The sequence below is a fragment of the Strongylocentrotus purpuratus genome, unplaced genomic scaffold (genome assembly GCF_000002235.5).
Source record: "Strongylocentrotus purpuratus isolate Spur 01 unplaced genomic scaffold, Spur_5.0 spur5_scaffold_16, whole genome shotgun sequence".
Classification (NCBI taxonomy): Eukaryota; Metazoa; Echinodermata; class Echinoidea; order Camarodonta; family Strongylocentrotidae; genus Strongylocentrotus; species Strongylocentrotus purpuratus.
The window spans coordinates 11,654,611-11,669,407 of NW_022145601.1; the positions used below are offsets into that span (position 1 = coordinate 11,654,611).

A 14,797-nucleotide genomic window follows, 5' to 3' on the forward strand; every position below is an offset into this window, starting at 1 on the left:
ATGGCGCTGTTTTCTGCAGCGGCAATAGGAGACGTCCAGAAGATACAATCATTAATCGACTCAGAAGACAAGTCCGAGGATTCGATAGGAGTTGATGTAAACTGCTCGGATGCATCTGGCAAGACACCCCTTCACATTGCTTCGGCAAACGGACATTTGCAAACGGTTAAATGCCTAACCAATCATGGAGCAAAGGTGAATGTAATCGATGCTAACCTACAGACATCGGTTCATTTATGTTCAAAGAAAGGCCATCTTCATGTGGTAGAGCTGTTAGTGAACGAAGGAGCAGATATTAAAATTGGCGACAAAGATGGGTTTACAGCTCTTCACATAGCATCATTCGAGGGTCATGTTGACATTGTCAAATACCTTGTTAGTAAAGGGGCAGAGCTGGAGAGACTTGCTAATGATTATTGGACACCTCTACACCTTGCATTAAATGGTGGCCATCTTGACCTTGCAGAGTACCTTTTGACAGAAGGAGCCAACATTAACTCGTGTGGTGAAGGTGGATGTACAGCTCTACATGCTGCATCACAAACTGGTAATATTGATGGAGTGAAATATCTTACTAGTCAAGGAGCAGAGCAAGATAAGATCACTGAGGATGGTTGGACCGCGCTTAGTCTGGCTTCATTTAGGGGACACCTTGACATTGTCAAAGTTCTCGTTAACGAAGGGGTACAGGTTGACAAAGCACTCAGGAACGGGATGACACCATTGTGTCTTGCAACAGAAAAAGGCCATTTGGGTATTGTCGAAGTCTTACTGAACGTAGGAGCAAATATTGATGACTGTAACCGAGACGGGCTAACAGCACTCCACATTGCAGCGTCCAATGGACACGTTGAAATAGTGCATCATCTCATTAGCAAAGGGGCACATCTTGACAAATGTGACAAAACCGAAAGGACACCCTTGTTTTGTGCTTCTCAAAAAGGCCATCTTGAAATCGTCGAGTATATCGTGAACAAAGGAGCAGGCATTGAAATTGGTAATAAAGATGGGTTTACAGCTCTTCACAGTGCATCCCTCAAGGGTCATCTTGATAATGTCAAATACCTCGTTAGTAAAGGGTCAGACTTGGGGAGACTTGCTAATGATTACTGGACACCTCTACATCTTGCTTTAGACGGTGGCCGTCTTGACATTGCAGAGTACCTTTTGACAGAAGGAGCCAACATTAACACGTGTGGTAAACGTGGATATACAGCTCTGCATACTGCATCACAAACTGGTAATATTGATGGAGTAAAATATCTAACCAGTCAAGGAGCAGAGCTGGATAGGAGCACTGACGATGGTTGGACCGCGCTTAGTTTGGCTTCATTCGGGGGACACCTTGATATTGTAAAAGTTTTCGTTAACAAAGGGGTGGAGGTTGACAAAGCACTCAAGAACGGGACATCATCCTTGTGTCTTGCAACAGAAAGAGGTCATCTGGGTATTGTCGAGGTCTTACTGAACGTAGGATCAAATATTGATAGCTGTAATCAAGATGGGGGTACAGCTCTTCACAACGCATCATTCAAGGGTCATCTTGATATTGTCAAATGCCTTCTTATGAAAGGGGCACAGCTTAACAAATGTAACAAAAACGACAGGACACCCTTGTCTTGTGCTTCTCAAGAAGGCCATCTTGAAGTCGTCGAGTATATCGTGAACAAACGAGCAGACATTGAAATTGGTGATAAAGATGGGTTTACAGCTCTTCACCTAGCAGCATTCGCGGGTCATTTTGATATTGTCAAATACCTCGTTAGTAAAGGGGCAGACCTGTGGAGACTTGCTGATGATTACTGGACACCTTCAGGCCTTGCTCTTTATGGTGGCCATCTGGATATACATGACTTTCTTTTAAATAGAGAAGCAAGAAAGATCGTTAAGCCATTCATTGGGTTTGAAGAGGACCACTACGACTACCTTCGCAGTACGTTTGGTAGTAAGGCTCTCCCTAGCTTAATGCCCCGCCCATACTCCCCAACATACGATCCATATCTTACCAGTAAACAAGACAGCTCTAGCTCCTCGAGGAAGAGTATCACAGAAGAGACGATGATTATAAGTCTCGACGAGTACAGCATCAAGGTTCCACTTTCACCAGACGATGTGGACAGAGCCAAATATATCACAGCAGAAGCATTGACAACCATTCCACCTGACTTAAACCTGGACAAAGACGAAGTTATCATCTCAGTTGGGCTCAAGCTATCCCCTCCTGGTCTTCAGTTTAAAACTCCGGTGGAAGTCACGGTCTCGCATAGCGCTATTTTCACCAACCCAGACAAGGCAGAAATTGTGCTATACACCCGAAGGACTGGTAAGATCTTCCTATTATCATAGATCCCATATTTCAATATAAATTCCTTCTCTTGTTGTGACAGTGCAGAGCCCCTGACTGCCACGACGAACCCATTACAATTATGACAGAGATCTTCACACAAAATCCTTCCCTACTATTCTTGATATCATATGACCTCACTTCAATGTTGATATTCCTCTCAGAATGTTCTTATTCACTGAGTTTTACTTGATAAACTTCTATTAGAATAGAAGTTCACTTTAATTTTTCTTTTCAGTCTTTGTATTTGAATAACTTAAAAGTCGCACAGTTCATACAGCCGCCAATTTCCAGATTCTTGTGGAAAGATCGTGGGAAATTGTGGGAATTGAACAAACAAAAATTAAGCATGATCTAATACATGAAATTGTTTGTTAATAACCAATCACCAAATAGCAGTTGACATTTTTAACGACATTGCTCATAAATTAACAATGACCCTCCAACAAAGCTTCCCAGTCAATCTGCGAACCTTACCCCCCAAAAATACTTTCCTTTCTTCGGTATACTAAATCCCAGAACATTGACAGTTCACTGCGTAACAAAATTAACACGGTTCCCTCTTTCTGTGTGTGTCTTGTTGAAAGGGTCTGATGAATTTTCAAGGATAGTTCCTGGTTCTGACAAAGCTGCTCGGTGTGTAGTCGCAAAGAATCACCTTACTCTGTACTTAGATCATTTCTCGGAATGGTGGATTATTTCCTTAATCAGGAGATACTTCATCGGTAAACGGCTCATCTGTACGCCGTACGTTCCCCTGTCAACATCCAGAGACGTCATGAACTACATCTTGCTCAATATTAAAGATGACTTCTACGGCATGAAAGAGGTAGATTAATCATGAATTAACATGTCGATAAAATTTTAGCCGAAAAATGAATTTGAATTAAATGGACAGGAAATCCTTTGGTAAGTCCATGCAACTTATATACATTTTATTTTTGTTTGTTTAGAAAACACTGGAATTGGGACGAAAAGTTTTTTTATCATGTTCATTGAAATAACTTGCTTTTTGTGTCCCCGGTCTTCCAGTGGCTACGATGTCAATACTTGTTTGTGTAACGTTTTCAGAGTAGAGGGATCCGCGGACGAAATGGGGGGGGGGGGGGGGGAGGGAGGGGGCGGAGGTGGTCACAACAAATGTAAAACAAATCACAGATATAATATTAAAACCCGATAAACATTTCGCATCTTGAAGTAAATAATCAGCTCGAAACTCATAAAAGGTTCACCCATAATTCCCGCAGGGTGTATACCTTGCGATTGCTGCAGTACATTGCAGTGCCCTCTAGAAGAACAGCATTTTTGCAATTATTTCAACTATTATTATTATTATTACTATCATTGTCATCATCATTGTGTCATTATGGATCCATATAATGTTCAACCTATTGCAGGATACCATACGAGACTACAAGGAAGCCTTTCCTGGTGAGCAGTACTGTGTATATTGGGGACAAGGATCCTTATTTGTCAGACATCTGGAAAACGAAGACGAAGTGTCAACACAGGTAAGAATCTCAATATATTTAATACTGTAGTTTCCCCCGAAGTAAATTATCCTGACAAACAAATCGTCCGTTTCTTACTCGGCATAGCCTAATATATATATTTTTATCCTGGGGACTCAAAGTTACGAGGCCATTGCTTTACCACTGAATCGTGACTGTTCACAGCGGGGGTTAGGGTAGGGGCAGCCCCCTACAAATAAAAACAAAACAAAGAAAAGGCAATAAATTATCAATAATTTATTGAACTTCCCCCGGTCCCCAACAGAAAAAAATCCTCTGTACGGCCATGCACAATGGTTCAAGTCATGACCACAGAGGATCTTTTTCCGCTGGGGACCGGTGGAAAATGCAATGAATTATTGATAATTTCGTAGGATGTTAATTCATGGTTATCTCTGATTTTTTTAAAGGAACTTGAAGAATGTGCTTTCTTCCACATGACGACCCATCGGATGCCGTTCACTCTTCAGCCACGTGAAGCATCTGAAGTTCCCGTCAAATTCATCTTGAAGCAAAAAATCACGAAGCGTATCGCCTTCAAAGTACTGTACAACGGTAATATCAAGGGCATGAACTCCTTTGGGGTAGGGGTGTCTTAAAGACTTCCAATGGCAGAGAAAAAGCGTATTCTTGTGCAGTTTCAGGAATGGTTATCTGCCTGAGCTTCGGACAACCTGTGACAAAACATCAGATTTAACACAAACATAACATTCCACAAACATTATTTCTTTCTTTTTAGGCGTTTTAAATAAGTTGTGTAAGAAAGACGTGAGATTTAACGAATTCAAAAAACGCATTTTTATTGATACTGAACAAAAATGCTCCTGAAAACAAAAAGGAACTCTTTACCAGTTTTGTCGATCCTGGTACAATTTTTTCATGTGAAAAGATTCTACTACTGCTTGTACCATTGAATTTGACCCGCATCATTATAAATATGCTAATGCGTATACATTGGGCTAGCCTGTATGCATGTATATATGTATATGTATATATTTATATTAAATGTACATTATTTTTTACGTGCAATGCTATACAGTTCATTTGGTGTAGCAAAAGCACCATGGCAATTGACTCCAATTTGGAATAATAATCATTTTAGGCTAATCGCTTTTCATCACGTTGATATCATGTTTTCACAATTTAGATGTGCCGCACGAGATTCCAAATGCCAAATCAACTCCGACAGGATCTGCATCGTCCAAAGGCAAAGCTGAATCACATGATGTTGGACGGGGAACATCCAAATGTAAGATTTAAAGACAAACATTAATACTATTTTTCCCTTCTTTTTTTTTTCCATACACAAACCTTTTCATATGCAGGGCAACGTTTCAAGAAACCTTCATGGGTAAAAACGAGTGTAAAAATAACACGCATTCAGTGGAATTCGGCGAGCTTGTTACATGAAACAATTTCCTTATTGTAAAGAGACGATTGGAACGAAATCGAACAAATGACCCTGTATTTGTCCTATTCTGATTTGATTTTGATTGATTATTGCATTTTCAGCATCTCAGCTCTTCGAAGAGCTGACGAGAAGCGAGCATCATGATCTTGAAACGATAGGTTCAACATCACCTGAGCCTGCAGACACTAAAGGTAAGACTATGGCCCATCAGGAACGGTTCTGGAGGAATACATATGTATATGTTGTTTTTTTTTTTTTTTTTGGGGGGGGGGGGGGCAGGACGGGGGGGGGGGGGTATCAGGGCGTGGGGTCTTCTAGCAATCGTCTGTTAATGTGCTTCTTTGGGGGGAAGGGGAGGGGCATTAGAACCGCTACTGCGGCCTATATTCCTGAAAGTGGCCTTTGTTTTAACCCTAATAAGGCCGGGCTATTTGAAGTATTACTACGGCCGGGGGGGGGGGCCATTATGGCCCCCCCCCCAAGATCTCGGCCGTGAAACGGCCGATCTCCGCAAAAATTTGCACGCATGTCAAGTGAAGTGTATAGAACAATATGATAATTTCAATTTTTTGAAAAAAATCACTCATTTGCATATTTATGGTAATTTATGCAAATAACGTCATAAAATCACATTTTTACCCATAAATCATATATAATTCATATTTAAGCATTCTTTTTCACTACATATATTCATTAGACCAATTGGAACAATAATACGACAAAAAACAGCTTATTCCTTATTTTATCTCTTGTTTTGATAATTTCTTATGTATTTCATTGTTTTTTTAACTTATGTATGTTATTGTTTTTTTGTTTTTTTCATTTCTTCCTACAATTCAACTATTTAGACTCCCAAGACAACCACCTAAACTTTAAACAAGACCCAATAACCAATGTTTGATCTATTTTTAGGAAAAATGACATTTCCATACGTTTTGTACTCAAATCACAAAAATGAGCGATTTTCGGGCTGACATGCAAAGACAAAAGGTCACGTGACCTTGTAACTGTAGGTCCGATTTTTTTTTTTTTTTTTTTTAAAGATGCGCAAGACTCTTAAAAAAAAAGTCAGCGAGCGGCGAGGCGCGATCCATATGCGTTCTCGAACAATCAAAAAAATCGTGGAGGGGGGGGGGGGGGGGCATAATGGCCCCCCGGCCTTATTAGGGTTAAATCATTTCCTTTATTATATTATTGATGTATTTTTAGGTGATACGTAACGAAGTCAACGTATCACCTTTTGATTTCGTCAAGATTTTTCTTTATTATTATTATTATTATTATTATTTATTTTTATTATTCTTCCTCGAATTTGTTCGCAGGATATCTCAAGACTGAATAAAGCCATTATCATGAAACTTTCAATGATGATAGATCTTAGTCTAACTTAGAACTGTGTGACTTTTCAGACAGTCAAGGTCATCGTGACGTCATCCAGGCGCCATTTTGTGAAAATCAACTTATGATCATATCTTCATAAAGGAAAGCCATTTTTCATTCATATTTATCATGATCAAACTCAATATCCGTCCGGTCAATTTCAAGTCAATAAATGCGCGCAAAAATGCGCGTACGCTTATGTCCGCGCGTTTACGCGCGCGAAAAAAATTAAAATGCTCCAAATCATCCCAATTTTTTTTTACATCCGTTTCAGGCCATATGGAGCATTTGATAAAAAAATTACGCACACGCGCATGCGCGCGCATTTTCGCGCGTACTGGCATTTTGCAATATAGAATCGCCGAATTTTTTCTGTCATTATATTTGATACATTTTTCCAAGCATTTTGATAACTTGTTCACCTTTTAATAACGCAATGAGCGTCCGTCAAAGTTGACAGCACGCGCAGATCTGCGTTATCTTTATCCACCATACATTGGCAAAAACATGCCTATACAAAATTCATTGTAACTGTTCAGAATGGATGGGAACTCCCAATATGTTTTCATATTTAGATAGATTATGAGTTGTAGATATGATTTCATGTCTCATTTGACCCTCAATTAACTCATGATGTCATCATAATGGCCTCCAAACTCAAAATTTCAATTTGCATATTATGACGTCAGCATATTTTTGGAAAATTAATTGTATCTCTGTAAATATGGATCAATTTTCTTTTAAATTTTGATATGTTCTAGCTGAGACAATTTGCTACAAGTATAGTTCCCACAATTTTTCATTTTGAGTAAGGCATCAAGGCGTACTTTTGTGATTAAAGGAGGCATGTCAATTTTTCACATTTTGCGTGTATTCTCTATGGGACATGACTTTTTCTCAAAACTGGATTCTACACTCCTGTCTTTTGCGAGCGAAATCTCCCATATTTTAGCTTTGTTTTCGCTGAGCTTCGAATATGTTGTAGCTGAGACAATAAGCTATCACACGTGTGCCTTTTATATTTCGATCAGATGCCGGGATTATGCTCATATTTCACTTGCAAAGTAGGATTTCTGAATTCCATTTCCCGTTTACGTGTAATTAATCGCTATGGGAGATGTTTTGTTATATCGGTAACGCACTTGACTTCCAACCTCGAGATCCCTGGTTCGATTCCGGGTGTCTCCAACACTTTTTTTTTCACTTTTTTTTTCCTTTTGACCTTCACTGTACCATCTCCTTTGATTATTTAAACACGTAGATTCGCAAATAATGTCATAAATAACCCTTTTTACTTTATTATTACCCTATTTTCACTTAATCCATTACTTTTTGCGTGTAATCCCTATGGGAGATGACTTTTTTTTTCAAATCTGGATTCTACATTCCTGTCTTTTGCGAGCAATATCGCCGTTATTTCGGCTTGGATTTTGTTGATTTTTGAGTATGTTGTAGCTGAGACTATATGCTATCTAAATCAACCCTCTTTTTTCAATAAGATGTCAAAATCTCGCTCATGATCATGATCATTATCATCATGATCATCATTATCATAATGATGATAATCATTTATCAATTACATTTTCATTTCTTTGAATAAGATAAAATCGTCAAAAGGTGTTCTTCATGATGTAAATTAAAGTCAAATGTGTAACTAGTTACTGCACAGGGTCAAAGGTCATATATTGTTTCTATCTATCTTCCCTAGATCCATGATGATCAAGGAGACAAAATTTAATCTTGACATATGAATAGATCATAATGGGAGAAGCATATAAATGGGAGAAGCATTTTACAAAATAATATATCGTGTAATGCATTATTCGTTATGTAAACCATTATCATACGTATCACCTAATTCGTCTAAGTGACGAATTAAAGTCTAGTATTTATTTTGTGTCTGTATAGAAGAAATTATTATTATTCTTCCTCAATTTTGTTCGCAGGATATCTCAAGAATGGCTAAAGCCATTATCATGAAACTTGCCATGATGATAGATCGTAGTCTAACTTAGAACTGCGTGACTTTTCAAAAAATTAAAGTCATCGTGACGTCATCCAGGCGCCATTTTGTGAAAATCAACTTATGATCATATCTTCATAACGGAAAAGTATTTCTCATTCATAATTATCATGATTAAGATCAATATCCTACCGGTCAATTCCAGGTCAATAAACGTGCGCAAATAAGCGCGTGCGCGTTCATGCGCGCGTTTACGCGCGCGCAAAAATTTAAAATGCTCTAAATCATCCCAAATTTTTTTTGCATACGTTTTAGGCCACATGGAGCATTTGACAAAAAATTATGCTCACGCGCATGCGCGCTCGTTTTTTGCGCGTACTAGCATTTTGCAACATAGAATCGCCGAATTTTCTCTATCATCATATTTGGCACATTTTTCCAAGCATTTTGATAACTTGTTAACCTTTTAATAACGCAATGAGCGTCCGTCAAAGTTGACAGCGCGCGCGGACCTGCGTTTTCTTTATCCACAATACATGAGCAAAAACATGCCTATACAAAATTCTTTGTAACTCTTCAGAATAGATAGGAACTCCCAATTTTTTTCATATTTAGATAGATTATGGGTCGGAGATATGATTTCATGTGTCATTTGACCCTCAATTAACTCATGACGTCATCATAATGGCCTCCGAACTCAAAATTTAAATTTTGATAGTATGACGTTTGCATATTTTTGGACAATTGATTGTATCTCTGTAAATATTGATTTTTTTTCTTGCAAATTTTGATATGTTCTAGCTGATATAATTTTCTACAAATGCAGTGTCCACAATTTTCCAGTTTGACAAAGGTATCATGTCGTATTTTTGCGATTAAAGGAGGCATGTCAATTTTTCACATTTTGCGTGTATTGTCTAAGGCACATGACTATTTCTCAAAACTGGATTCTACATTTCCCTCTTTCGCGAGCAATATCTCCGTTGTTTTAGCTTTGTTTTTGCTGAGCTTCGGGTATGTTGTAGCTGAGACAAAAGGCTATCTCCAGTGTTCACTTTTTTTTTTCGATCATATGCCGGGATCATGCTCATATTTCACTTGCAATGTAGGACTTCAGAATTCCATTTCCCGTTTACGTGTTATCGCTACGGGAGATGTTTTGGTATATCAGTAACGCACTTGACTTCCAACCTCGAGATCCCTGGTTCGAGTCCGGGTGTCTCCAACAATTTTTTTCTTAACTTTTTTTCCTTTTGACCTTTCACTGTACCATCTCCTTTGATTATTTAAACACGTAGAATCGCAAATAATGTCATAAACAACCCTTTATACTTTATTATTACCCTATTATCACTTAATCCATTACTTTTTGCGTGTAATCCCTATGGGAGATGACTTTTTCTCAAATCTGGATTCTACATTCCTGTCTTTTGCGAGCAATATCGCCGTTAGGTCTGCTTGGATTTTGTTGATTTTTGAGTATGTTGTAGCTGAGACTATATGCTATCTAAAGCAGTCCTTATTTTTTCAATAAGATGTCAGGATCGCACTCATGATCATGATCATGATCATTATCATCATGATCATCATTATCATAATGATGATAATCATTTATCAATTACATTTTCATTTCTTTGAATGAGATAAAATCGTCAAAAGGTGTTCTTCATGATGTAAATTAGAGTCAAATGTGTAACTGGTTACTGCACAGGGTCAAAGGTCATATATTGTTTCAATCTATCTTCCCTAGATCCATCATGATCAAGGAGACACAATTTAATCTTGACATATGGATAGATCATAATGGGAGAAGCATATAAATGGGAGAAGCATTTTACAAAATAATATATCGTGTAATGCATTATTCGTTATGTAAACCATTATCATACGTATCACCTAATTCGTCTAAGTGACGAATTAAAGTCTAGTTATATCGTATGATTTTTACTCTGTAAATAGAACAATTGTATCTCTTCACTACATGTTCCATGATATTATCTTAATCATGTCAATACAAACAAGTAATAATATACAATTTAAGGGTCGACTTGCGATAGATAACGGATCAGTAAAAGTTCTTTACAGCACAAGTCGGAGTCTGGTTTAATCAGTTTCTTAAAGCTTCTTTTCGTTGCTTTATTTCAGGCGGAAGTAGTCCTACTAAAGTCCTTACAAGACCTAGCCCGTTGACTTCATCAACAGAGTCACTGTCACGGGAACATGCCTACCAAGTCACACCTGATTTGATAACAGAGACAGGAGTCATTGGTAAGGAGCTGAAAGGTAAAGTCGTGTTCTGGGCTCTGTAACAACAAAAAGTAAATTGTATCTCCAAAATTTTAATCTTATATCCTCAGTCAATCGTAAATTTAAGATAAATATTTGCTGACATTTAATTTTACGTTAAAGATAGTAATAACATCCTAATTAGTGGGTAGAGTACCTAAAACAGTCGCTAGAACTTAAAAGGGGTAATAGTATTTAAAGTCCTTTAGAAGCGCATATATAATGGTGATAATACGCTTATTTCATTAACATGCTCTACGGAAATTTGAAAGATGTAATTGAATTACGTCATATCATCTTTTGTTCGTTTTGTTTTAAACTTTCTCATCATCGACAGAGTCCATCCATTCTTTAGAGTCTGCAGCCGAGGGGAAAATGGGAGCCCCACCAGCAATTTTGGCAAACATTGTCCGAGAACTCGTGCCAGTGCTTTCAACAGATCGGAATATGCACCAGCGTTCTGGGAACGTCTATATCAACGTCCAAGGGATGGTCATCAACAATCCCCAAGGGAATAATCCTCAAGGAAATACTGTTGCCCATGCTCCTGTTGCAATTGCTTCAATAGTACCTCCTATGCTACAGCATGAGCTGCGTTGCCGGTTGAACAGAGAAAGCCCAGTTTTTGATGACTGGAGGGGTCTTGCCAGTGAGCTGGGACTTGGAGACTACATACAACATCTGGAGCAGTGCAAGAATCCGACTGAAGAACTACTCGTTCTTGCAGAGAGTCAAAAGAAGATTCAGAACCTTGGGGACTTGTGTAAGGCGTTCGAACGCATGAATCGTGGGGATTGCCAAGAGCTCTGCGAGAACTATGCGTTTGAGAGAACAAAGTCAGCTGATCCTCGGAAGGATCAAATGGAATATGATGACACTGATATCAGTGATTAGGGAACAGGCTCAATGTGTTCCACATCACCCTTTAATCGAGGGTCTATGGCTCGTTATTCAGACAACCTGTGAACATAGCATTATATGGTTGTTGTAATCCACCAACTGCCTGTCATTTGGTTTAAAAAACCACAAGCATTAGATTTGCTCGAAAAATATAAAGTTAAGAAAATGTGTACTCTAAGGTTCGTATTCTCCTGATCATTTAAGCCATATCTAGGCGGAAATATCATGTTTAAAATAAAACTTAGATCTCAGACCAATTTCCTTTTTGAACCACTGTTTTGACAAAAGTCCAAATCCAGCGTCGGGTTAAAATATTAGAACGATTCAGGCCTATAAAATTGACCAAACATTGGTTAAAGAGGAAATATGCACGTTTGTTGGGTATATTACTTCCCAGTATTGCGTAAACCTTATTCAATTTTGAGTACAATTACCTAGTATTGTGTACACTTTTACCCTCTTATATGCTACGCTTCATCAAGATTTTACAGGAACGAGGAATTGAGATTTACTCTTGGCATATTCATCGGTTTTAAGAAAGCAATTTTGCCATATTAATGTGAATGAAGGATTGAACAACACATGGAAAATTGTAAAAATAGGTATAAAGGGTAAACTGAACATAGCTGGAGAAAAAAAATTCGAGCGGTTGATGTTACCACTTATGATAGAAATCTGCCATGGAATAGTCATATTCGTTATGTAAATCAGTGTATCAGGATTGCGACATTTTGTTCCTAGGCGTACTTTGAGAGTATCCATTATCATATAAAACGTGGATAAAACCCATAGGTGTGGTGAAGCAACATAAGGTTAGCATAATAAGAAGCATATTGTATTCACAGAAAATAGCAGTTCGTGCTTTTTTCATTTAGAGAGTGAATTACTCATACAGCTCAACTACTTTCATGTTTGATCTGTTTAATAAAAAGTTTGTCTCATATGTTGATATATAGTGTATAGAGTATATATAGAGTAAAGTTACTCCACAAGGCAAACAGAAGGTTAACAATTACGTCTGCCAAAATGTAGAACGACACATGGTCGATTTCCATTGTCTCTTGTGGTTAGTTACTTGATTAATGTCAGATTAAGTTACAACACATTTGTTGAACAAATCATGAATAAAAAATCCATGCAAATAGTCTGTATGTGTACAACAATTATATTTAGTATTTTGTAAGACATTGTTAAAGTTATATATTTTTATAGTATTGATTGCAATAGTACATTAATTTCTTTGTTTGTGTTTTGTTTTATGAAAGTTACTTGTACAAAATACATTGTTGAGCTGTGCATAAGGCGTTAGGGTCAACTAGCACATATGCTTTTATCCGCCCATTTTTACCAACCAATATTTTCTCTTCTTGTACATATAAATATGTTTGAAATAAATGGTACTTATTTACTGTTCGTAAATAAATCTATCAAATACACAAATCTAATAAAAATAATAAAATTGGCAAGATTATAACCAGAAAAAAAGATGTACATGTATATGGAAGTGAATTAACATCAACTCAAATCACATGAAATTAAATGAATTCAACATTTGAAAGTATATAGAAGGAACCCCAGGTGTTAAATTTAATATCTTGTTTAAGATAATGAAAACAATGAGCTCCTGTGGCCATGAGCAAGGCAAGACCAGTGATTTTTATTGCCTTTCATATGGAGTATCCTTTTTTAATGTCATTAAAAAACAAAATATATATATGAGAGAGACAAATTCTTTATAAAAAGAAAGGAAGGAAGAAATCTGCCAAATTAAAGGGGATCCCTCATAAACAAACTGAACATTATTACGTTTTGCGTACTGACATCCTTCTCATTCAAACGTTTATTACAAAGGGGTTCGTCTTTTATGTTACCTTTATTCGACGTTTATTCTTCTTCATACTTATCAAACTGTTGATGTATACTTTATGTACATATATATTTTTAATTGCATTGGATTAATTGAACTTTTATGTATATCATGATGATATTCGTTATAGATAGGTATGATAGGCGCTCCTTTGTTATAAAGTTCATCAATTTTGTGTGAAAGCAAACAAATAAGAAACTCATAATTGCAAATGTATAAATAAATCGGTCAAAAAATAAAGCAGTTATGATTGTTTGAAAAATGATATCTCTATATGCGAATCTCAAATTGGCAATTGGGTCAATGGATTGTGATGTATTCGTGGACAATTCTTTCGTTTGTTGTGTACAAAAAGATCAGTATTGTCTGTTTTTTCTCCTAGTGCCTTCTTCCATGGGGCACTCCTACATACAATGTATTATGGATAGCATATAATATTATATATTTTAAATGATATGTGTTTTTATTTGTGTTTGAAATAAATTGAATCGAATTAAATTGAATCTAAAGTGAAAATTTCAGTTTGAAAAGAAATGACATATTTGCACACCCAATGACGTTAGAATACCAGTCATTCAAAAAGGGCATTGACTGGAAAGCGGTCTTATTCTCTTTCTGCCAAAATTATTTGTGTATGAAACCCGTGACTGATGAAGCATTGAGAGCTCTACAGAGTGAGTCAGAAAATATGTCCCACTTTTTAAAAGTTGTACTGTTTGAAGTATGTATATTTAATCATGGGTTTCATGATATGTCTTGATAGAGTTATCCTCCTAGTACATTTAGGTACCATTTTCATTTGAGTCTCTGCATGCATGACTGAACATCAGACAATCTTTACAAGACTGCCAGATCTCACTTGCGCCAAGTTACTGGGCAAGGAATAAAACAGTGCGTTGAACAAAGACAGTCAGACAGACGCAGACACACACACACACACACACACACGCACACACACATGTATGCATACACACGAACACACGCACACACAGCACACACCGTGACAATTGTTTCATAATTTCCCCTTTTCTGATTGAGCAATGATTTTTATCAAGATCGCGGAATGTTTAAGTGGCATAGCCCTGACAATATTTCCCTTTAGTACAAATTCACTACCACCATCATGTCATCATCA

At 37.3% G+C, this 14,797-nt stretch overlaps 1 protein-coding gene across 1 annotated transcript; it reads left to right on the forward strand.

Annotated features, from left to right (window-relative positions):
* LOC115924665 (ankyrin-1-like) lies at window positions 1-14,178 on the forward strand. Its single transcript, XM_030987385.1, has 9 exons — window positions 1-2,323; window positions 2,932-3,173; window positions 3,742-3,855; window positions 4,266-4,410; window positions 5,003-5,104; window positions 5,368-5,482; window positions 6,179-6,198; window positions 10,755-10,892; window positions 11,233-14,178. The coding sequence occupies exons 1-9, from the start codon at window positions 1-3 to the stop codon at window positions 11,787-11,789; spliced, it is 3,756 nt and encodes a 1,251-aa protein (XP_030843245.1). The 3' UTR covers window positions 11,790-14,178.
* The last annotated feature ends 619 nt before the right edge of the window (window positions 14,179-14,797 follow it).